Here is a 24,411-nt window from a genome sequence, read left to right on the forward strand (position 1 = left end):
CCTCTTTTCAGTCTTTGCATGTCTTGTTTTCATACATTAGCACATTAAATGCATACTTATGGTCTTTGCAAATACTTGTTTCTTTTGAAAACAGGACATATCATCATGTCAGATCATTTTGCACAAGAAACATTGATGCAGTCTCCTGTCTTTTAGGAAACTTTACACAATTTATTTTTATAAAAAAAGAACAGAAAAACCTAAAACAGTATAAGAGCAGTTGACAAGACAATTAGAATAGACGCAACTACTGTCAAAACAAGCAGTTCTGATTAAAAAAAATATTTAAATCTTGAGGATTTATTTGATAAGCTGTAAAACTGCTATTACATACTTGGAAGCCTGGTTACATCCCAGGCGTCATTCTGTCCAGGAAGTTCATTTGATTAATCAGTCTGTAAATTCATTTTATAGTCCAAATGAGGCTGCCAGGATCTGTGAAATCTTGGAACATCTTAACATTCACAACTTCACCAAATGAAAAGGTGATTAAATAGTACATGTGGAGGAACAAGAAAAAACCTACATTTTCTATCATCTGGAAATCATGGTCTTTGCTTCTGTGAGGAGTATGTCAACATTCCCTTTGAGCAGATAAAACTAAATGAAATGGGTACTCTGCAAGACTTCCTAAAAATGTTCCTCTTTTTTTAAGTGCGAGATGAGAAATCTCTAGAATGTCTTAAATTGTAACTTAAAACAGAATGTAACATATTCATATGGTTTAAAAAAAACAGAACTGTATTCCCTCTATGGTGGTTGTGTCCACAGCAGACAAGGTAATGTAGCAGTCTACATTTGATGTTCTCAGTTTCTCATTGGCTGATCACCTTTGATCCCACCACCCATATGAATTTACACAATTCAGCAGCCCTGCACACTGAGTAAGATCAGAAAGTGTATAAAAGTTCATATTCCCTAATATTTCCATGAGTCTTATATACAGCAGCAATGGGTTTCAGTCCGATGATGCAACACCAAAGGTCTGATCAGGTTGAGGACCACAGGTCGAAGCTTCTTGGGGCAGACGTTGCTCTGTATCAATTGATACTATGATCTTTTCCAGATAGAAGTGATATACATTGCTACGATGCTCGCTGCCCGTTGTATAAAGAAAACATTTAAAATTACAATACTTGACTATATATCGGAGAGCTTTTTAATCCAGTAAAAAATAGAAAACTTTGCAAGTAAAAAAAAAGAAAATAAAAATAGCTGACAGTGTTTTTTTCTTCTTTACAGTGATATGGTAGCACTAAAGGACAAATGTTATACCAAACAAATAATAGCACTCTGGTCCCGTCTCTTTCGACTGTGTAGGGCTCAGTTTGATTAATAAATTAAATGTTTTTGGCTATAGCTTTAGTAAACAATATGTAAGGAAATATATTGCAAATGTGTTAAAGACATTTCCTTTTAAATCAATTTGTGGCAGTGGCAACTTATAAATTTTCAGAATTTTGAATTACATTCTGTTTTTATACCAATCTGTATCTTTTCTTTCTCTGATTCTTTCTTTCTTTCTTTCTTTCTTTCTTTCTTTCTTTCTTTCTTTCTTTCTTTCTTTCTTTCTTTCTTTCTTTTTTTCTTTCTTTCTTTCTTCCATTCCACCCATTCTCCCTCCTTCTCTAACATCCATCCATCCAACCAGCATTCCCTCTTTATCTACGTCTGCATTCATCCATTCTCCCTTTCTATTTTCTTTCTTTTTTACTTTTTCACATTCCATTCATTCTCCCTCATTCCCTAACATCCATACTTTCAACCTTCAATCCTTCCTTATCTACTCCTGCATTCATCCATTCTCCTTTCTTTCTTTCTTTCTTTCTTTCTTTCTTTCTTTCTTTCTTTCTTTCTTTCTTTCTTTCTTTCTTTCTTTCTTTCTTTCTTTCTTTCTTTCTTTCTTTCTCTCCCTTCCTTCTTTTCATCTTTTATTCTTTTTCTCATTCATTCCCACAACCTTTGTCTTTCTTTTCCCTTCCTTCCTTTCATTTTTCCATCCTTCCTTGTAAAGTGCATTTTGAGGAGACAACAGTGTTAACATCAGGAGGGGGGATGGATGGCACAAGATGTGCAGCACTGCTGCATGTTTATTGTGAAGCAGTGCCAATGACATTGAAACAGCAGCTCAAGCGATCCCTATAAAGGATAGAACACAGTATGCTGTATAGCAGTCAGGTACAGAGGCGGTCACTGCATCCAGTGAAAAACAAGCATGGCAAACTGAGCCCAAGAGTGGCTAAAACACAAATTAGTACTAGTTTCCGCAAGAAACAATATCATGAAAACAAGTATCCGTTTCTTCTGCATAATAATGACATCATGTTTGCATAAAGAACAGCTTTTGTAATTATTGCTCTACTTATAAGAATAAGAATATTTTAAGGAACTTAGAAACAGACTTGCACGTTACATACTTAAGGTTCTTTGGTGAAGAATGAAAAACAGTATTTTGTTGAAAATCAATAAGTTTGTTTTATCTGCTGATCCGTTGGACTCTTTCGCAGAGGAAGGCGAGGTACTGCGTCAGCTTCACCATGGCGACAATGGCCACGCCCCCAATCATCATACAGGTGGGCCAAAAAAGCGAGTGGAACAACACATTGGAGCTGTAAAGTTTGGTGAGAATGACATTTTTCTGAACTCCTTCCGGGTCATAAAAACAAGGGAAGTGTTGGTATTTTCTGAAGTTCTCTATGATTATATTCACAAGTGACATGGATTCCTCATAGTTCTTTCTACACTTGGGTATGTAAGAGCACTGCAAGAAATGGAAGAAAATGTAGAAATTATACACAGAGAATCATTTTCATAAGATAATTGCAAACATAAAGCACAGGGAAGGCACATAGGCCTTGGTTTTCATTAGCAAAAACATATTTCCAGTTCCACAGGCTCTAATTGAGAATCCCCACATTTACTTCTTTTAAAAGGAATATTTCTCAGAGATATGCATCCTTTGGGAAGGGACTGTTTTACATTAGCAGTCTGACAGAGAGTGCAGCTCACTAGATTTATACAGACCTACCCTACTTGTGGCGCTTGAGAATAAAAAGATATCTTGCACTTAGAATTAACACATGTAGTACATACACAACTAGTCTCATAAGATTGTGCTGAAAGTCAGTGTTGACTTTCAATGTGTTTCAAAGAATTGCACTACAATGGACTCTGTTTCAAGTTTTTCTTAGTTTTTTTCACTGTCAGGATTAGTGTCCTGGAAGGGCTCTTGCCTCTGTGTACTTAAAATCAAAGTTCATTAACAATATTTTTATTTATTTTTATTGGATTATTTTTAAAGCACCATTACATAATGGAAATATGACAATCATAATTAAGCCCTATCACAAGCAAAACAATGACAGGGGGGGTTGAAAGGAAGAAGAAAAAAGGCAATAAGGGTGAACTGAGGAAAAAATAACAATAAAAAAATTATACAAATACTAAAAATAATAACCACAATCCTAATATAATCCAACTACTACTGATAATATTAACCTGTTTTCTAGATAGGTCTAGGTGATGATTTTTTTAAGATGTCTAGTTGTATGCTATTGCTTCGGAGGACCCCAAAAGCACACCACTCCTGTCATCTTATTTATTTAGTGCAAGTGGTCGCAGGTGGTAGGCACCAGTACTCATCTTTGTGGGTCTGAGACTTATTTTTCATTATCTGGCTTTGACCCAGAGCAAGAGAAAGAAAAGGGCTGAAAAGGGAGGAGGCCAATATAGAAACAATGACAAAAGGTGAAGTAAGGGATGGGAAGTAACCTACAAGAGCCAGATAAATAAACAGGAAGTGTAGGATGCTGGAAGATAGAAGCATGAGGTGAAATCAAAAGTAGGGGACCCAAGGGGCATAACAAACGCCCCTGCAGCCCTTGTGGTGCGGGTGCCCCCGAACTCCGGGGACCCCTGTCAGCACTGCCAGGCCCCTGGCCAGAGAGCTTCATACTGGGTCCGAAGCATGGGGGCCCCCTTGCATGTACTTTGTAGGGGGGCACCCTCAAGTTTCGTTACGTCACTGAAGGGACATTTGTATACAGTAGCAGCAGGGAGCTCCTAAGAAAACCTTTGAGGTCCAGCACTTATGTTTTTGACAAATTCTACCAGCTGAGAAATGACTGGGGGGTGCAGGGCTGACTATCGAGGCCCGGTGCCTTTCATATTTGGACAAACTAAAAAACAGGCCTACAGAAACAAATCTAAAATGTTTGCAAGTAACAACCTTACAACACTGCTAAATAAATGACCTTACCTCATGTGCGACAGCAGTTAAGTCAAATACACAGAATGATCTGCCAAAGTCTGGTGAGACAAACATCCTCATTTAGAATTTGGAAGGGACTGAAAATTCTCCAATTTCAGGAGGAAACTGGAAATATGGAGTAGAAATCACTGGTGGAATTTCCCCCACGATACTGTCCCTATGCTTCAAAAAACTAAAGTGGATTTCTCTCCATATTTATTGTTTCCTCCAGAAATTGGAGGTTCTTTAGTTCCTCAAAACTCAAATTGCCATCTTCCTTTTCAATTTCGTAGATTAGTCTACAGAAGCTGCTTGCTGCAAACTACAATCAAGGCATTTCTTTTGCAACATTTTGGTATGAAATGCTTAGATTTCTTAATTCCAAGATTGCAACTCTGTGGTGTCCTAAGCACACCAAGTCAATATGTTTGAAAACATGTTGTCCTTCAAAAGCATTCTACGTTAAATGGTCAATGTTCTTCTCTTTCATTGCTCACTCTGTCTAATGATGCTTATTAACTGTGTATATATAAGAGTGGATGTGGAGGAAGAGAGAGAACACTCAACATTTTTGATATTTATCTCCATGTTTACATACAGTATTGAGTGATGATTAGCAAAATAGAATAAACTACCCCGTGTGGTCCGAGCTCAATGACCTTATAAAGACACGTATTCTGCAGCCTTGTTCCACTCATCGGTTATGCATAGAACTGCTCTGTGGCTTTTTACTTCCTCATTGCACAATCTGAACCATTGAATGCACTAAAGTGTTCATAATCTCTCTGGTTGGGGTGGAATTGGTCTCTCCAACTTCAAAGGACACCCATACACAAAATAAGGGCGCATGGGCTAGGATCATATACGGCTGTAGATGCCTCAGTCTGAATTATGCACTAAATAAGTCAATTCAATTCAATTCAATTCAAATAAAGCTTTATTTCGATATAAGATTTCATATCATAAAAGCATACATTTAAAATACGTCAAGATCACCATACAGATTTCACTATAAATCACAAAAAAGCCAGTATCATTACAATTTTTGAAGAAAAAGGGGGAAATAGTGGTCATATTCATACAGAAAAAATGCAATAAATATTTTAAAAGATTATTTAAGATTATACAGTTCAGCGAGCCCTATGAGTTAAAACATTGTTTATATAAAAAGATATATACAGTCAATTCATTGAGTTTCTAAATTTCACCAATAGTTTCAAAAATTCAATTACAGTAAAAATTATTTTCGGGGTTTCCATTCTTTGTAGCTTAAAGAACGCCTCTCTACAAGAACGGATCCCCCACTCTTTAAGGATTGGTCTTAACAGAATTTTTCTGGGAACCTGATAAAATTTACAGAATAAAGTGCAGTGCAAATTTGATTGGAGGGCCACATCATCACAGGGACAAGGCAAGATATGTCTCGACCAATCATTACAAGATGGAAATGTGATTAGTCGAAAGAAGGAACTCATTCTAAATCTGGATAAAAGCATTCTAGCATAGCTATTTATATCACTATTTAGATATAGTTGTGGGCCCCGCTAAGGAGTTATATTTTGATAGGCTAGGACAGACTTTTTTAGTTTCTCCGTCTCCCATCTTTTATTCTCTAGATGGTCCATAACCATTTTGCGTAGCCCTTTCCTAGATATTGATTCCATGGTAGAGGGATTCTTGAAAAACTCTGGATGGCCAATGTCATTCATGATATTTTCAACTGTCGATAACCACTTAACACGCTTAACGCCATCCAGTTGTAAGCAGTTGTATATAATGTTACGATTAAAGACAGTTTCAGTGGTCAGCCAGAGTTTATGCCATAGAAGGATGGGTTCCGTCATAATAATGTCCGAAATGTATGCAAGGCCAAGTTCTATGTGTATAAAATAATTTGGGGTGGATTTTGGTACCCCTAAGAGGTACCGGAGAAAACGATTCTCGGTCTGTTGTATACAAACTGCGGAGTCGATTCCCCACACCCCTGAACCATAAATCGCCGTAGACACACATTTGGCTTTATAAATGACAATCAACTCTTTAACAGGTCTTCCACCAATTTTGCTTGCAAAATTCTGCAAGGCACCAATGGCCTTGGAGAAAGTTAATTTTCTCGCTAGAATGGCTTGTTTCCAAGTAGATTTACGATGAAAACAAATCCCCAAGTACAGGAATTGATCTGTAATCTCTATTTTTTTGTTATCTATAAAGACAGGGCAGGGTATTTTCTTTGTTCCCTGTCGACAAGACATAGAGTAGGTTTTACTAATGTTGACCTTCAGTCCCTTCTCCCTCATAAAGAGATTGAACTTAGAGACTGCCCTCTGAAGTCCCAGTCTGGTCTGCGATAAAATTGCGGCAGCATCCGCATATAAGAGGATGGGTACAGGGGAGCCCTGCACAACAGGGTAATCGTAAGGAAAGCTGTTGAGATGATCACCAATTTCATCAATATAGAGTGAAAAGAGTAGGGGTGCCAAAATGCACCCCTGTCTTACCCCCCTCCTAATTGAGAACATTGATGAGCACTCTCCCTGTTGTCCAAAGCGAACCCTCACTCCAGCATCTTTATATAATTCTTTAATAAAATTTTAAATGGAAGGGTCCAGATCGAGATTTTTAAGCACAGCCCACAGTTGTTTGTGTTCAACACAGTCAAATGCTGAACTTAAATCTATAAATGTAATAAAAAGGTTCCTTTTTTTTGCTATGGTGTATTGGGAAATTAAAAGATGTAAATTAAGGCTCTGCTCAACCGTCTCCATACCTTGACGAAAACCATACTGAAAAAACGAAAGAATATTCGATTCTTCAATCCAATTTTGCATGCGTTTTAAGATGATTCGCCCCACTACTTTCATTTGGGCATCAATCAATGAAATTGGACGGTAGCAGGACAGATCGTGCCTGTCCCCTTTTTAAAAAATGGGGACCACTATAGCTTCTGACCAAGTTTGTATTAGGCCGTGTTTATTAGCACAGTTCATCACTAAAGCTAATAAGTCAGAAATCACATATCCCTGCTTTGCACCAATCAACAAAGAAGGATTCATGTAACACATGCACAACTACTCTACAATATGCAGAACTCCCACATCCATAAGCGATCAATCAATTAGATGGAACAGGCACTCCACAGAGAGTGGCCAGAGCATAGTCAGGACAATGCAACCTTAATCAAGCTAACACCCAAACAATCATCACTTTGGGTGCATTTAGAAATATTTTTTACATCAGAGGCCTTCTGCCAGAATGGATATGTGTATCTGCAGAGACCAGCATGTTGGCTGGTCCCAGAGCAGCATTCACCTTCCTATGCCTCACTCAGATGGCAGACGACCAAACACCATTCCACCGCCATCTTCTGGTCACATGACACAAGTGGGAAGTGTCCGAGCATTATTCGCCACACCATACTCTGGATGCAAAGGATGCAAGAAAAAATAAGGTGCCACCTGTAGCATGAACTTCCCAAAAACCATTGTGGGTTGAGGTTTTTTACAGAAACCAAAAATATACTTCAATTTACTAATATCCTTTCTGAGTAAACACTATAATTTGCTTCTTTTTAATAGTCCTGATCACTTGTGTAGGCTCTTTGTATGACTCTATTATTAATCAAGGCTTTTACAGCAGTCCTTTCTCAACGGATTTTCTGGAGTCTACATTAAGAGGGTCATTAGGATTGCGGTTTTTCCGCATCCTCGGTGCCGGCGGAAGCCACCGCCGGCCCCGAGGATGCGGAAAAACCGCAGCGGACTGACCAAGGACCCACCGCCACATTAAGGGGGTCATTAGGATTGCGGTTTTTCCGCATCCTCGGGCCGGCGGAAGCCACCGCCAGCCCCGAGGATGCGGAAAAACCGCAGCGGACTGACCAAGGACCCACCACCACATTAGGATGGCTGGTGGGTCCTGGTTTCCGTCCGCAGCTTTTCCGCCGCGGTCAGCTTACAACCGCGGCGGAAAAGCTTTAATATGGTGACGGTGTCTTCCAGACACCGTCCACCATATTAGGATGGGCAGTACAATATGCTTTTCCGCGGCGGGTTTTCCGCCGTGGAAAAGCATACGGAACTTCACTGCGGGGGCCCGTTGCGGGCCCCCTAGGTGAAGGGGGGGTGGGGGGTGCACATGGGGGGTACCTATGGTACCCCCCTGCATTTGCGTGCACAAAGCAGCAGGCACCGCGCGGTGCCTGCCGCTTTGTGCACGCAAATGCTGTGCATGCTTTTTTAACATTGCGGTGGGTGCAGCTTCAAGCTGCACCCGCCGCAATGTTAAAGATTGAGGATGTGACCGCCACCCTGGCGGTCACATCCTAATCTGCACGGAGGGACCTCCGCAGCCCCTGCGGACGGTCCCTCCTACTCTATGGTGGCAGACGGACTCAGGTCCGTCCGCCATCATAATCGGCCCCTAAGTCTGGTTGATAGGGTTTAGTAAATAAAAGTTCTACATTTTTTCCATAGATAACCTTTTCACGAAACAGCATATTTTGCATCTGCACTGAACTTTTGTGGTGCCAAGTGAACAACCAAAATGATTGTATCCTGGGGCTGGATCACAAAATATTTTGAATAGCATTATTCCATGTCCCTGGTGGTAAGTTAGAACACTGTTTGGTGCAAACAGCTTTTTCCACAATATTATGGGAATAGATTTAATTTCTGGAGGTGGTGTTGTGTGACAGGAATATTAGTTGTGCTGTATTTTGCGTTCAGTTGTTTTTGTGTTATAATTTTAGTATATGATGTTACGTTGTCGCATTATGGCTCTCTGTTATGCTTTTATCTTGGAGTTATGTCTATTTGTGTATATTATTTTGTTATGCTACATTGTTTATTTCAGATATGTCAACAAATGTTACTACATTTCCAGCCAAAAGCACTACATGCCTTTAAAGTTCCTGTGACAAGCAACCATTTACCACAGTGTACAGTGGCAAAACAGTGCTGAACAAGGTCTCAAATGTTTTAGACACCTGGCTGCCCAAAACTGTGACATAAACCCAGAGCCTTATTACTTTAAGTGAGCACTGGGAGAGTTAAGTTAAGAGACAGTCTCTGCTACAGTGCTGAGCTCACTGGTGTCTTAAATAGTTGAAGAGCTCCAGCAGAGCTATTTTCAACCACCTTAGAGAGTGGTAAATAATTGTTTGTCACAAGAACTTTGAGGGTGTATGCTGTTTTTGGCTGCTAATGTAGCAGCATTTATGGATATATCTAAGGTAAACAACTAAAAATAACGCAAAGAAACATAAAATTGACTAATAACATGGTACATCACAACAAATCATTCAGTCAGAACAGAAATCAACACAATTGCAGTACAAAACAACAAAATAATGTTGCACTACACAGCAGCACAAAAAATACTGAACACATCACCCCCACAACAAAATGCCACACAGCAAATATGCACCAGTGTTCTTGTAAAACAATAACACTTGCAAAATACTATTGTCAAAATACAGTGATAAAGGTTGCTTGGATTATGCACTGCCGTCATCTGCACCAAGGTTCTACAATAGTGCCAGTCAAGAATGTTTTAGGTTTCAGCCACACGTTTCAAATTAGCACTTACAAAGCTCACTTTATGTGCTAAAGACCTTGGTGTGACACCACCTGGCCAGTGGTGGGAGGAGGAGTATGGCAGAGGATGCTGTGAGTCCTCCTATATATTTTTGAAGGTAACACATAGTGATTTTATATTTCAAATATACTTCTTTAACACAAGGCTCCATCCCAGACTGTCTAAAAGGTGGTGAGGTAACCCCATTATAAAAAACCTTACGCTGACCCGTCAGTGCCCAACAGCTACCACCCTGGTACCAATATCTCAACTTGACCAAGTTCCTTGAAAAATGCGTACACCAACAGTAATGTACCCACATAGAACAATTCAAACTCCTCGACCAGTGACACTGTTAAACATAAGAACCTGTTGAACCTCCTAGAATGCAGAAGGGGCTTATCTGATAACGTGTTACAAAGGCTGTCTTCATTTTTGCACAACAGACCTCAAAGAGTTAAGTTCAACCACGCTCTACCATCCAGACTCCATTCATGACTGGCGTCCTCCAAGGCTCCTCACTCTCCCCCACCCTCTTCAACTTGCTCATGGAACCCTTGACTGAAATCCTCTAACTCTCTAAAATCTTATACCATATGCATGAGGGTACGCAACTCTACCTAAAATCACTTCTCCAGAAGATATCAGCATCCTCAACAACGCACTCACAAAAACTCAACACTGGCTGACACGTAACCACCTCAAACTTAACGCCCTCAAAACTGGATTCCTCCTAATCTCTCCTCCCAACCACAATTCGAACATCAAAGAATAACTTGCAGATCTAACAGCCTTGAACTGCACTCCACACATCATAACCTCAGCCAGATCGATAGGACTAATTATGGACAATCACTTCTCCATGCAGGATTAAATCAGTGAACTACCAACTGCAGGTTCTAAGGAAATTAAAACCTTTCATTCCAACGGCTGATCTCAAGACAGCGGTTCAAGCACTAGTGATCTCCAAACTAGAGCATGGTAGTACAACCCTTGTGGGTCTTTCTAAAGGAAAATTGGCTTCTCTGAAGGCCACTATTAACGCAGCAGCCCAACTCATCACAAGCTCAAAAAAAGTGATCATATTACAGATCTCAAAACTCTGAACTGGCTACCTTGTGAAGTAAAGATACACCTAAAGATTGCCTGCTTAACTCATAAAGCACTTAATCACAACACTTGAACTTACCTTGCCAAGAAACTTTTCCTAACAGGCAAGAATAGACCCTTAAGAAGCAAAGGCTGCCTTCTACTGAAACCCTTCTAATAAAAAAAAAGAAAACCATCAAATTGCTCCTTTTCTGGAATTGCCCCCAAAATGTGGAACTCACTTCCTCCCGAGACCAGATCCGAGCTTTCAACTGCCCTATTCAAACAAAGTGTTAAACATCTACTAATGACCAGATTCCTTCCCATTGAAGACTAACCTTCCACCGACTATTTCCCTCCTGCTCATCTACAAGCTATTAGGGTTGCATTATAAACCCTTTGTTACTCTCTATAATGACTTTAATTAAGCCTCTACGTACGCCAGCCTACGTCCATCATAAAACTCCCTTTTACTATTCTCTCGCAATTGTATACTCCTATGTGTTTACTTCTTCCTGACGTATATCTCCTTGGTCCCTGAAAGGGCCACTTGTATAAGCTTTTCTGTTCTCCTCCATGATGAACAGCACTCTGATACCCACAAGGTTCATGTTCATGCTATATAAAACTCAATACATAAACAAATAAACAAAACAATTTAAAAAAATGGCGTTGGGGCTAGTGAAAAGTATGGGAAAATGGCAGACGACAAGGCACACTGTCTGCCACACTTGTCTTGTCTTTGATGCCACTGTTAACCTCTCAGTGGAAAACATCATTTTAAGGCTATGTGTGTAGGTCATATTCTGTTTGTCGTTTCCAATTATCAATAGCTGCAAAGTGAAAAGTCATACATTTGTGATAACAAATAGAACATTGGAATCTTGAGCGCTCTATCGAAGACAATGGAGTGGCTCATTCTTTATAATAAATGGTATAAGCCAACATTCCAATATTTGTCTTTGTCTTCCTCCATTTTTAATTTAGAACACTCTACTTTAAGTGGGTGGAATGTTCTAATAGCCTTATAGCGCTTCTGCCTTAAGCTATAGCTTTTGTTAAAGGGCATCACCATCTTTATAGGCCCTTGTCTGCTGCTTGGGCCTATAACTTGGAATCAGGTCCTTTAACAACGGGTATAGTCTTCAGCAGCAGGCCATAATGAAAATGTTGTACTTTTAGCCACAAAAACAATAATCACTAAAACATTTTATTTTCGAAAACTAACATTACAGTGGGATAAATTCTGTCTGTCAGGACTCCTGAGCAATGTGAAGATTGTTCAGAAATAAGACCTTTCCTGTGGTTGGTATTTCTGTCAGTGGGCGATAATGACTATTATCTAAGTTTTTAAGCTTTCCCCATATCCTGCCTGATTACAGCATTTAAAGATTTTTTCTACATGTTGAAGGCACAGATTGAAATCGCTGTATATATTTGCCACAGAGACGGAACTGGTGAAATAGTTTTTCAAATTGCTAACAATCTATACACAATTTCAGAAAGAAATTACAGAAGGATAGTGAATCTGAGGATCAAATCAATATCCACCATCAAAGATTTCAAGTGCATCACTTAGAGAAAATTGATGAAATCATAAACTATAATCTTCCTACTGAAGACAATCTGGCCCCTGCATTGTGCACTGTAATGCTTCAACTTATTCAAAAATACAAATAACTATTTTCTACATCCATCCTCAAATCTACCTTTGGTATAGTACACTCTTTATCTTTGGATGACGGTAGCTTGTCTTTCAGTAGTTAGAGTAGTAAAAAAAACTGGAAAAAATTGTATTAATATTAATATGCTTGAGTGATATGCTTAAACCTATGTTATACTTTGTTAAGATGTGCGGGTCATCATGGTTGCATGGTCACGCTCCAGTTTTCCATGTGCCCTCTGTCACCTTGACTAAGAACTGTGTATTTCCACCCTGGAAGTCCCCATAAGAGGTCTAATCTTGTGACTTACTGTAAATCCATACTTATATGGAAAGATAAGAAATGCTTATTGATACGTGATTGGAGTGACAACTATCAGCCGAAAAAAGGATCAAAAAGCAATCCTGACCACCAATTTACATTGGCTAAGACAAAGAAGACAAGCAGGACCTTATTTAAACCATAGGGGCCTATACATGAATTGTATTTCATAGTGAATTTAGTAGTTCTACAACAGTACTAAAGATTTACTACACAATGCTCTTCACTAACCTACATGCAGCTGTCTCAGCCTCTCTTTTCTTTTATGTGCAAAGAACTCCGCCTTGCCTGCAGAGATCTCCTTGCTTATACACCTTCGTTTTAGTAGTCAATGTTTGAGGGTCAAGGGGGAGTGGCTGGAAAATGTGGAATATTTACTACTAACTGGGAGGAGATTAGGAGGAGAAAAGAGAGTACTATGGAAAGTTGTAGGGAGGGACTTGAGCCCACCTACAAAGGAGTAAGCCCACTCCTATTTACAAACTGCAATTCTAAAGTTACTACAGCTGAAAAGGACCAAAAACAGTAGTAAATGTACTCTAGCTCAGTCCTAGAGTAGGTCTAACACCCCATATGACTAACTACTCCTTGCAGTAAATTTGCTCTTGTAAATGGTATTTGTCTTTATATTGCCACAGATTGCAGCTAACTTCATAAAAGTGTAAGCGTGGCCTTCCTCCCCGTGCCTCGAGAAGCCCCAGGGAACCCACCCCTACAAAAATGTGTTTTGAGAAGGGAGGGTGGCTTTTGAATGAGGCAGCAGGGGTCTACTGTGGAAGAAACTACAATATAGGGAAATAGAGGTCCTCTTCTACACATCATACAAGCGTTTCATGAAGCTGTATCTGAGAAAGTCTTATAGGGAACTGCTTGCCAATTACTTAGCCCCTTTTGTGTGCAGTGGGAGTTAAGAAAGGGGTTAATTCTTGCGCCTATGCTGATAGTAGTAGTAAAAGCTTTTATTCGACATTTTTTGTAATAAAGCCAACACACACATATAATACACATACATATTGTTAAAAGAAAATTTGTTACAATGAATAAAACTTTACAAACATTCATATTGTGCAAGAGAACGCTGATCGGTCGAAATGCAATTCTAAGCAAGTTCAATAGTCGTGAGTTTTAAGGGGAATGTACATACCAGGGTTTTTTTTCCTTTTTATGCTAGACCAATTCAATTTTTAAGAACAGTTATATGCAATTAAAATTATAAATAGTTAAAAAGCCAGATGGTAAAAACAATTAATCTTACAATGACATTCCAAGCTTCTTTCTAATTATACAAACACCATGAAGAAACCTACTCAAACCAAATACTATTAGTCTACTGTTCGAGGATCTAAATATGCGTTCTGCCTCTTTGAATGAACGTGTCCCCATATTTTTACACAGAGGTATGATCCATTTTTTTCGAGATGAAACATACAATGGACAAAAAAAGAGGATATGTGCCTCATCTTCTTTCAGTTTTAAGTCGCAGAAAGTACAATAAGGATCTTTACTTACACCTCCCCACCGGCAGGAATTTGATTTAATCTGTAAAACCCTGTATCTAAATTTGAGGAAGACAGATTTAGCCAGGGGTGGCTCAATTTCGTCCATAAAGTGTTCGAATGAGGGGTGATCCTTAAATTGCAAAAATGTGGACGTTAATTGTCCGGTGGCACGTTCATATACGTGACTATTCACATAGTTCCAGTAGGCAGATTTTACTTGGGTCTTACAGCTATTAGGCAAAGTAATAGATACAGCTGGTGTTTCCCAGAAATGTGATAGACCTATTTCTGTAAACCAATAAGATACATGTCTCAGCCACTTAATTGTATTGAATGAATCCAACTCCCTGATTTCCAGTAAGCCTGCTCTATAGTTAGCTAGTTCCGGGGTAGACCATAGTCGCACCCAGTAGAGCAATGGTCGCAACTGGCATAAAAATTCGGTGCGCTTTACATCAATATCTAGGTAGACCGACACTAAAGGTGTTCTTTGGGGCAATCTTAGTAAGCGTCTAAAAAACTTGTTTTCTTCAACGTCAAATGTTTTTTTGGAGTGAGGCCCCCAAATCTCGGCCCCATACAAGGCGGCGGATTGGGCTTTTGCTTTGAACACGTCGATCGCAGGAGTAATAGCTTTGGATGTGCTCCCACCATGAATCTTTAAGATGGGCAGTGAATTCTGTGTAAGTGTTAACCTGCTTTTGTCGAGTTGGTTGGCCCAAGACATTCTACTATCCAGCCTAATGCCCAGATAGTCAAATGAGTCCACATACTCGAGTTTATTATTATTTAGGGCCAGATTCTTCTTAAAAGATTTGGAGGGATTAATTGCCATATATTTCGTTTTGGATGAATTAATTTCTAACCCCTTCATTACACAATAGCTGTTACATTTATTTATTAAATTTTGCAGGCCTTTGGGAGTTTGGGATATAAGGATGGTGTCATCCGCGAATAGTAGTGCTGTGACTGCCTCATTGCACAATTTGGGTGAATCATGGTTACATTGAGCTAAGTAGTGGGGAATATCATTTACAAACAATGAAAAGAGGGTTGGGGCCAGGACGCACCCTTGTCTCACACCTCTTTTCACTGGAATGGGTCGAGTAATTTCTCCATTTCTACCCCACCTTACTTTAGCAAAGTTGCCTGTATGCAGTTTTATGAGATTACCCAACAAATCGTACGGGACACCCAACTTCTTTAAACATTCCCATAGTAAGTGGCGGGGAACAAGATCGAACGCTGAGCGTAGGTCCATAAAAGCAACATATATGCTACTCTTCTTGATATTAACATATTTCCAGCATATACACATAAATCTGTACACTTGGTCCACAGTGCTAGTCTTGGATCTGAACCCTGCTTGGTATTTGGAGAGGATTTCAGAGTCATCAATCCATATTAAAAGCCGATTTAAAATGTGTCTGGCAAAAATTTTCTGTAAAATATCGATTAAACTAATCGGTCTGTAATTCCCTGGGTTGTAACAATCCCCTTTTTTAAAGATGGTTATTATTTCTGCCCCTTTCCACGTTTCAGGGATCGGGGTACCCAGTAGAATTGAATTGCACAAATAGTTTATATATGGGCACCATACCTCGATATTATGGGTGAATAGGTCACCAGGTAGTTTGTCCGGACCTGGAGCTTTTCCTGCCTTTACTGCTTTTATTGCACAGAGAGTTTCATTGGTACTAAATTGCACTGGATTAATGCACTGGGTAAAAAACCCGGGGTCATTATATTCACCGGGGGACCCTGCTTGATCATACAAACCCACAAAATGGTCAAACCAAACCTTTTCTTCCAGAAAGAAATCCCTATTAGAACAGCCTTTTTTGTTGTTTTTGGCTATTAAATTCCAGAATGTACATTGATCATGACTCCTGGCGGCACTCAAAAGGTCTTCCCAGATTCGATCGTCCCATTCTCTTTTTGCATTAAGCATAAGGATTTTGTAGGCTTTCCTGCACTCTCTAACCCTCAACTGGTCTTTAGATTTCACGGCAGTAATTAAGTTGGATTTTGCTAGACTGCACTGTTTGTTGTACCAAGGCGTTGCTAGTTCCAGATGCCTGTTTACATTAACTTTTTTAGTTGTACAACGTTTGCTCAGGAGGGGAGTTAGTGATTCCACTAGGTGGTAATGCATTTCCAAAACCTCGTGGGATCCCAGCCTTAGATTTGCATATTGGGGGACGATATCTGAGAAAATGTTGTAGATTCCCATGAGTGTCTCTTCTTTTAATAGAATGTGGGGCCATTTAATTGCCTTCCTGTTGTTAGAAACAACAACCTCAGCTACCCCGCTCTCACTTTCCGTCCCGCAATCTTGAGCCAAAAAAGGGTCAGATATTAGTCCTAACTGTAGAGGAAAGTGGTCACTCTCTGGTCTATTCACGACCTTAAAGGCCAACAGTAAATACCAGAGGTTTGTTGAAATTAACATGAAGTCGATCAGGGATTTAGACAAACCTTTACTAAAGGTGAAATTGGCCGGTTTATCTGGGTCTAATCGACCGTTACATGCCCGCAATCCATGAGATACAGTCAGTTCGTAAATTTGCATAGCAGCCACTGAACATTTTACATGCTTTGCATTATCTAGGGGGGGATGTCAAGCGCTCTATCTTCATTTTCCATTAGTTTTTCGAGCCCCATTATGGGCTCGAACTGGCAGTTGAAGTCCCCACCTATATATATTTTAGAATCCGGCTCTATGTTAACTAAATAAGAACTGAGTTGTTCGATAACCATTGATGCCTTGTTTTGTCGGGAAGGTCTATTATAGACATTTATCATATGAACATCTCCAACATTTCTCGTGGTTAACTTAACGCCGAGTAAATCGTTAGAAGCAAAATACAGAGATGATACAACAACATCCAGGGAGATGCTTGTCCATATTATTAGACCCCCGGAGGGTCTACCTCTTAGTGATGGAGTTGCCCCCTTGAAGAACGTTTTAAAACCAAGTCTAAGTATAATATTAATAGCCCATGTTTCCTGCAAGAGTATGATGTCATGCTCCTCAATAAAGGAGCTCCAATTTCTGTCGCAAAGGTTTCTGGACAGCCCTGCGATGTTCCATGACAGGATCTTTAAGTCACGCTTTGGCTTGCAGGGTTCTTGGCTGATTGGATCTTGATCAAGTGAGTGGCTTGTAGACGAGGGATATCCCTCGTTGGGAACCTCCGGGTTTGTCAGTACAGGTACCTGATTCCAATGAACTTGGTTGTGCAAGCGACGTGAGGAGGAGCCATAGGCCTCAGTGCTGCCTTTAGCAGTTACGGTTGGCCCTTGTTGGTTGATTATGATACTTCTGGATGCTTTCCTTGTTTGCTGTAGCTTGGAGTGTTCATCCCCCACCTGCTGATCCTTATCGAATGGGTGGGCAGGCAGACCTTTGGGTGCATCCTCTTTATTTGTTTGTCAGTAGCCCCACCATGACCAGTTCTTGTCCGACCCTGCGATTAATGGTGGTATTCTTTCAAGTGGTGTCGGAGGGTCAAAAAAGGAATATTTGTTGGCCATCGAGCCTTGTTGTAGTGGTACTCTGCTGTCTTGTTCCCCTTGCATTGGGTAGAAATAACTAAGATCGCAGGTCCCAATTCCTCGGTTGTTACTTCGTGGCTGTTGGCTGTATACAAGTTGGGCAACAGAAGGATCTTTAAAGTTCACCAGGATGCAATCCCCTTCAATGTCTTTTGATCTTGTTCCCACCCAACTGACTCTTCGGACATGGATGACCTGGCAGTTTACTGTATAGGGTAGAGGTCTATTTTCTTTTAGCCAATATAAAGTCTTGTTTTTTAACTCGTCGTAAGACTCCCTTTTATTGGGTTTCAGTGGTGGGACCCCAGTGAGAACTACCACATACGGTTGGCACCCTGGTGGAAGGTGTGCATTGTGGACCCTTTTAGGCATCTGCGAGACAATGCTACAGTCAGATGTTTGGGCATTGGTGTTGTTGCTAGTGGCTGTAGATTGCATTACATTTGTTGGTTTAGTGGGTGCCTTCGTTTCCAGGGTGGTAGTCTTTGATGTTTGTTTTATTTTGCGTGGAGCCGGCTTTGGTGGATCAGCCAGTTTCGATCTATCACTGGTTGTTGGATTTTTCCGGGACTCCGTACTCGGTCCACCCTGCACAGTATTTGACCTGCACGAGGCCACTGCCCTTTTTGAGTTCACTGCCCTGTCTTTCATAGCTGGACAAGGTTGTTGAGCTGGTCTAGGTGACATTGGACTTTTCTCCGATCCTACAGTTTCTTGATCAATCTTTGAGTGAAGTTTTACCAGCGTTTTTAGGGCAAAAAAGTTATCCAGAGATATTTGTTCAAATTTGTCCAAGCGGTCTATTAACCCTTCCAGTTTTTCTGTTACTGGCTGCAATAATGATGTCATGAGGGAAAGAATCTGTTCCATCAGCTTTCCGGGTGCCGGTGTATCTGCGGAATTGATAGCTGATTCGATAGTCACAACTGTGTCAACAGGATCTGTTAAATGATTACACTCCAGGGGTTCTCTGTGATCATTCCCGTTGTTCGTAAGATCATTTGCTACTGTTTGACTCTGGGCACCCGCATTCATGTAGTTCTTACGTATTCTTTTTAAGGCTTTTAATCTGTATGCTTTACGTGGGGTGACCAGTCTTTTCCGTTTAACAGCTGCCCGCCCTGTCGTCTTGGAAGGTGATTTAAGGGTATGGACTGAGGGAGCGTCATGTATCTTTACTAGAGGCAAAGACGGTGGTACTGAGGTTATAGTGTTTTTGATTTGGGCGTTTGTTGGAGTTATTTTTAGGGGTGCCTGGTCAGATGTAATTTCGTAAAAGTCACTGGCCCGTCGTGTATCAACGACACATGGTTGTGTATCGCTAGGGATGATGGCAATGTTTGATTCAGCTGGTGTGAGGCTATTAGAGGGCGATTTGGCCTGTGCAAGAGACCCCATAGAGGATCGTTTGTGTGCCAGGTATTCCCGTGACAGTCTGCGTTCAGCTAGTATAATCTCCTTTTCTACCACTGACACCGCACGAGTTATGAAATTGTCCATAGTCCCTAACGTGGTGTTTCCCCCTCTTCGTGAGCATCTGCCTGAGCGTGTAGCCATAGGGGAAAATGTAGACATGTGCAGCAACTTTGCGCAGTTTAATGTGCGGTTTAAGCACTTTTCACAATAATCAGAGGGCTTACCGAGGTTGTTGGGGGGATGGCCCGACCCGGCCCCTACTGGCCCCGGACGGCCACAGACGGCCCGCCCTTTGCCCGGGCTTCGCCCGGCGTCCCGCTTGCGTCCCGCAAGACGGTCTCTCCTCTGTTGTTATAGGATGGGCGTTAGGGGCGGGGCACGCAGGTGTGCGCTGACCGGATGTCTCGTGGTCAGGCAGGGACTCCTGGGATAGTGAGTCCCTGCCGCGCTACACTGCAGCCTCCACAGATGTTCCTTCCTCTCGGCGGCAGAGTCCAGGCGAGTTCGAAGCGTTGGTGGGTCACAGATGTCCTCCCACAGCGAAGCGGCTCCCGCGCAGCGGGAGCGGCGAGGAGCAGAGTTCAACACAGGTCAGCAAACAAACGGGGCAGTACTCCCTCACAGCGTCTCGGCGCTTCAGGATTAGGGTCACACAGGGAAGCACTACTGCTCACTATTTGGCTGGTTTGCCGGTGGGGGCGGGGCACGCAGGGGTGCGCTGACCGGATGTCTCGTGGTCAGGCAGGGACTCCTGGGATAGTGAGTCCCTGCCGCGCTACCCCTGCAGCCTCCACAGATGTTCCTTCCTCTCGGCGGCAGAGTCCAGGCGAGTTCGAAGCGTTGGTGGGTCACAGATGTCCTCCCACAGCGAAGCGGCTCCCGCGCAGCGGGAGCGGCGAGGAGCAGAGTTCAACACAGGTCAGCAAACAAACGGGGCAGTACTCCCTCACAGCGTCTCGGCGCTTCAGGATTAGGGTCACACAGGGAAGCACTACTGCTCACTATTTGGCTGGTTTGCCGGTGGGGGCGGGGCACGCAGGGGTGCGCTGACCGGATGTCTCGTGGTCAGGCAGGGACTCCTGGGATAGTGAGTCCCTGCCGTGCTACCCCTGCAGCCTCCACAGATGTTCCTTCCTCTCGGCGGCAGAGTCCAGGCGAGTTCGAAGCGTTGGCGGGTCACAGATGTCCTCCCACAGCGAAGCGGCTCCCGCGCAGCCGGAGCGGCGAGGAGCAGAGTTCAACACAGGTCAGCAAACAAACGGGGCAGTACTCCCTCACAGCGTCTCGGCGCTTCAGGATTAGGGTCATGCTGATAACAACGCAGTCATTACAACGCACTAAATTTACAACACAGTCATCACAACACAACTGCCTTTACATCGCATGCCATTATAATGCAGCCATTACAACAGGACACTATAATGCAAGTCATTACAATGCATGTCACTACAACGCATGCCATTACAACGCATTATAAGGTAAGTAATAGGGAATAGTAATTTTTATCCCCTCACTGTCCAACACTTACCCTACTGTTGCACTCACTGGGAATAGTTATTTTTACCCCTACACTATCCAACAATTACCCTACTGTTGCACTCACTGGAGTGAGCATAGCAATTTTTACCCGTACACTATCCAACACTTACCCTACTGTTGCCCTAAAAGTATTATGCATTATAATGTTATGCGTTGTAACGGAATGCTTTGTAAATGTAGTTTCCAAAAAATGCGTTGTGATGGCATGCGTTGTACAATCATGCGTTATAATGGATGTTCTGATGTAAAAACTGTGATGTAAAGGCATGCGTTGTATATGTTTGTGTTGTATCATGTCCTATTCATGCTGTTTAATGTATATATAAACAATATAAACCAATCACTACATGGATATGCCACAGGTCTAGGGCGTACTTTCTCCTTCTACTCTTGGCAGATGATATGACACTGAATGCCAGGAATGCAAGGACCCAGCTGTGAAAAGGTAGTAATAAGATACTCATGTCGAAGTATCTGGTTTCAGTAAAGCAACTTCTCCTGAAGAAATCCCGTAAGCTGGATAGGTCTATTCCTGAGTCCATCCTGTGGTAAAACCCTTTAGCTATCTATTTCCCCTGCTGGAGAGCGCACAGCACTAAGAGCATGGCAGTGCTGGAGCGATCTTACGTGGTGCTTTGCATTTTACTTCGAGATACGGTGGGGTAGTGGGAGTCATTATACCTCTATCAGTGTGACATAGGGGCATATTTACAAGCCCCTATCGCTAAAGGAATGTCACTTTTACAATGTTCCTGTGGCGATATTTACAAGGCATTGTTAAGCCTCTTAATGTCGTCTTGTAAATAAGGCACCCTTTCACATTATACTTAACATGAAATGGGTGGGCTATGGGTGTTGGGGTGGACATTCTGCCACCACACCCATTGATTGTGACGCTGTCCCCTATTTACAAGAGCGGCATAAAGAGGAGGCAGAGACAAAATTAAGACCAGGGAAACCTCCTTTTTGCTGTTTCTATGTGTGCTGCATTATGCAGCACACATAGAAACAGCAAAACGCCACGAATGATTGTTTATGTGCAAGAAGGTGTCCCTTCCTGTGCATGAACAATCATTCAAAAAAATGACAATTTGCAACTTCTATGTGTGCTTCACAATGCAACACACATAGAAGTTTCAAACCGCCACCGCCATTTGTGATTGCTTATGTGCTGATTGCATATAAATAAGTAAAGATTAACTATTCCTAACTCCACATCTGTTGCAAAGGTAAGTTATGATATGTACCATATATATATATATATATATATATATATATATATATATATATATATATATATATATATATATATATATATATATTCACACAGTTCAGGAACCCCAATTGAAGACTGCCACGAGAGGTATATTATTTTGCAGTCGGTTTAATGAGCTTGCGTGGCAGCATACATAACAGCAAACAACTCCTTCTCTGTAATCTTTAGCCAGACGCGTTTCAAGAGCCTCGCGCTCTCTTCTTCAGTGGCAGGAGTGGAAATGATGAAAGCGCTGGTGCCGATGCACCGTTATTTAATCACCTGGTTCCAGAAAGGGGAGGCGTGGCCGACACCACGGCCTTCTGGAATGTGAAGTCCATTAAGGTGTCCCGTTAGGGCGCGCTGTTATCCAAGTTCCCACATGTATTGTCTCTGTGGACTGAAGCTGCTAAAACTGTTCATGGTGCTGCCCCGCTTCGTAGTCTCACTATGCGCACAGACGGGTGACACCCTGGAAAGTCACCCGTTCGTAACCTCTTCCTTAGTAGAGACAAACTCCAGCAGGAGCTTGCTTGGGACCCACAAAATCCATTTATTTTCAGCCATCACCATCAGTAGTTACACAATGCATTTCCACATCACCAGTTACAAACCAACGCATATGTACGTATATATATATATAGATAAAGTAGTTATATGGCAAAGTGTCTTTAATTTATTCAGCAGTATGATAAACTATTGATAGCGTTTACAGGTTTGTTTTGTTCTTCAAATTAGACCACTTGTTTATGTATTTATGGCCTGGACCTTTAAGCTTTTAACGAGTAACTACTGTTGTACTTACATCGCTAATAACTTAAAGCCTGATTCAGAGTTTGGTTGTGGTACTTTTATCCTAGTGCACTTGTAGTAAGGTGGAAGGGATATCCATCCCTATTGTGACTGAGTGCCCGTGCGCCAACTCTGACTCAGTCCCGTAGCCTACGATACTCCAAACCATAACCTAGGTTGGCCATACTAGTCTCACCCAAATGCCTGTGCCTTCTTGGATCCTTCCATTGGGACTCACTTCAAAAAGCCATGCCTCTTAATCCCTCAGGGAGGGAGAATCACAATAAATATCATACATGGCCCTCAAACTTGAGTCACAATAAATATCACAAATGCCTCTCAAACCTGAATCACAATAAATATCAGATATGGCCCTCAAACTTGAATCACAACAAATATCACAAATGGCCCTCAAACTTGAGTCACAATAAATATCAAAAATGGCCCTCCAACTTGAATTACAATAACTATCAGATATGGCCCTGAAACTTGAATCCCAGCAAATATTACACATGGCCCTCAAACTTGAATCACGACAAATATCACATATTGGCCTCAAACATGTCACGATAAATATTACATAAAGCTCTTAAACTTGAATCACCATAAATATCACATATGGCCCTCCAACTTGAATCACAATAACTATCAGATATGGCCCTGAAACTTGAATCCCAGCAAATATCACACATGGCCCTCATACTTGAATCACGACAAATATCACATATTGGCCTCAAACCTGTCACGATAAATATTACATATAGCCCTTAAACTTGAATCACCATAAATATCACATATGGCCCTCAAACTTTCTAAATATGTATATTGATGAATGTGACTTTTTTGCTATTAGGAATGTAATAAGATACTGTCTTTAAAACTGCAGACCCTTGATCCATACCATAATCAAACACTCTGGTGTGTCTTAACCAATCCATCTGCTTACTGTCTTTTGGACTGGAATCTTGCTCTCACGCTTTTCACAGTAGGGTGGTACTAGAATATCGTGGCCAGAATATCGTCAAACATCAATACTGTTTCTAACTATTGCTTACAGAAATATCTCCCTCCTTAAGTTAATATTAAAACACTGACACCCAACTGACAACATGTTTGTAAATATTTAGGGCATGATATCAGAGACGTTTTCAGACTTGGGCAAAGTGGGCAATTGCCCAGAGAACTTTCTGTCTTGCATCTGTTTATTTCTCAATATCACCCTTTAATGTCTTATTCAGCATTATTTGGCATCATGGGTATTAATTAGCAGAAAATGGGTAATAACATTAAAAAGTATTCTGGGCAGGAGCCCCTAAAGAATGTCTTGCCCAGGGCCCCCAAAATCTTTTGGATGACACTGCATGATATATTTGTCAGGCACTATACCTGTGTATAACATTCACACATACAAGCATTGGAGAATGTGGAGAAGTGTGGCTCACTGGTTAGAGCAGG

The 24,411-nt window shown here is 41.4% G+C and overlaps 1 protein-coding gene across 2 annotated transcripts in view; it reads right to left on the reverse strand.

The window, feature by feature from the left end:
- Positions 1-1,509: 1,509 nt before the first annotated feature.
- The window catches only part of KCNMB2 (potassium calcium-activated channel subfamily M regulatory beta subunit 2), a 197,204-nt gene continuing 174,302 nt past the window's right edge, over positions 1,510-24,411 (reverse strand). For both annotated transcript variants that reach the window (XM_086944381.1, XM_086944380.1), the window contains exon 5: positions 1,510-2,761. In XM_086944381.1, coding sequence (XP_086800507.1) covers positions 2,477-2,761 — 285 coding nt within the window. In that variant the 3' untranslated portion in view covers positions 1,510-2,476. The remainder of the gene's footprint in view (positions 2,762-24,411) is intronic.

The sequence above is a fragment of the Lissotriton vulgaris genome, chromosome 11, assembly GCF_964263255.1.
Source record: "Lissotriton vulgaris chromosome 11, aLisVul1.2, whole genome shotgun sequence".
NCBI lineage: Eukaryota > Metazoa > Chordata > Amphibia > Caudata > Salamandridae > Lissotriton > Lissotriton vulgaris.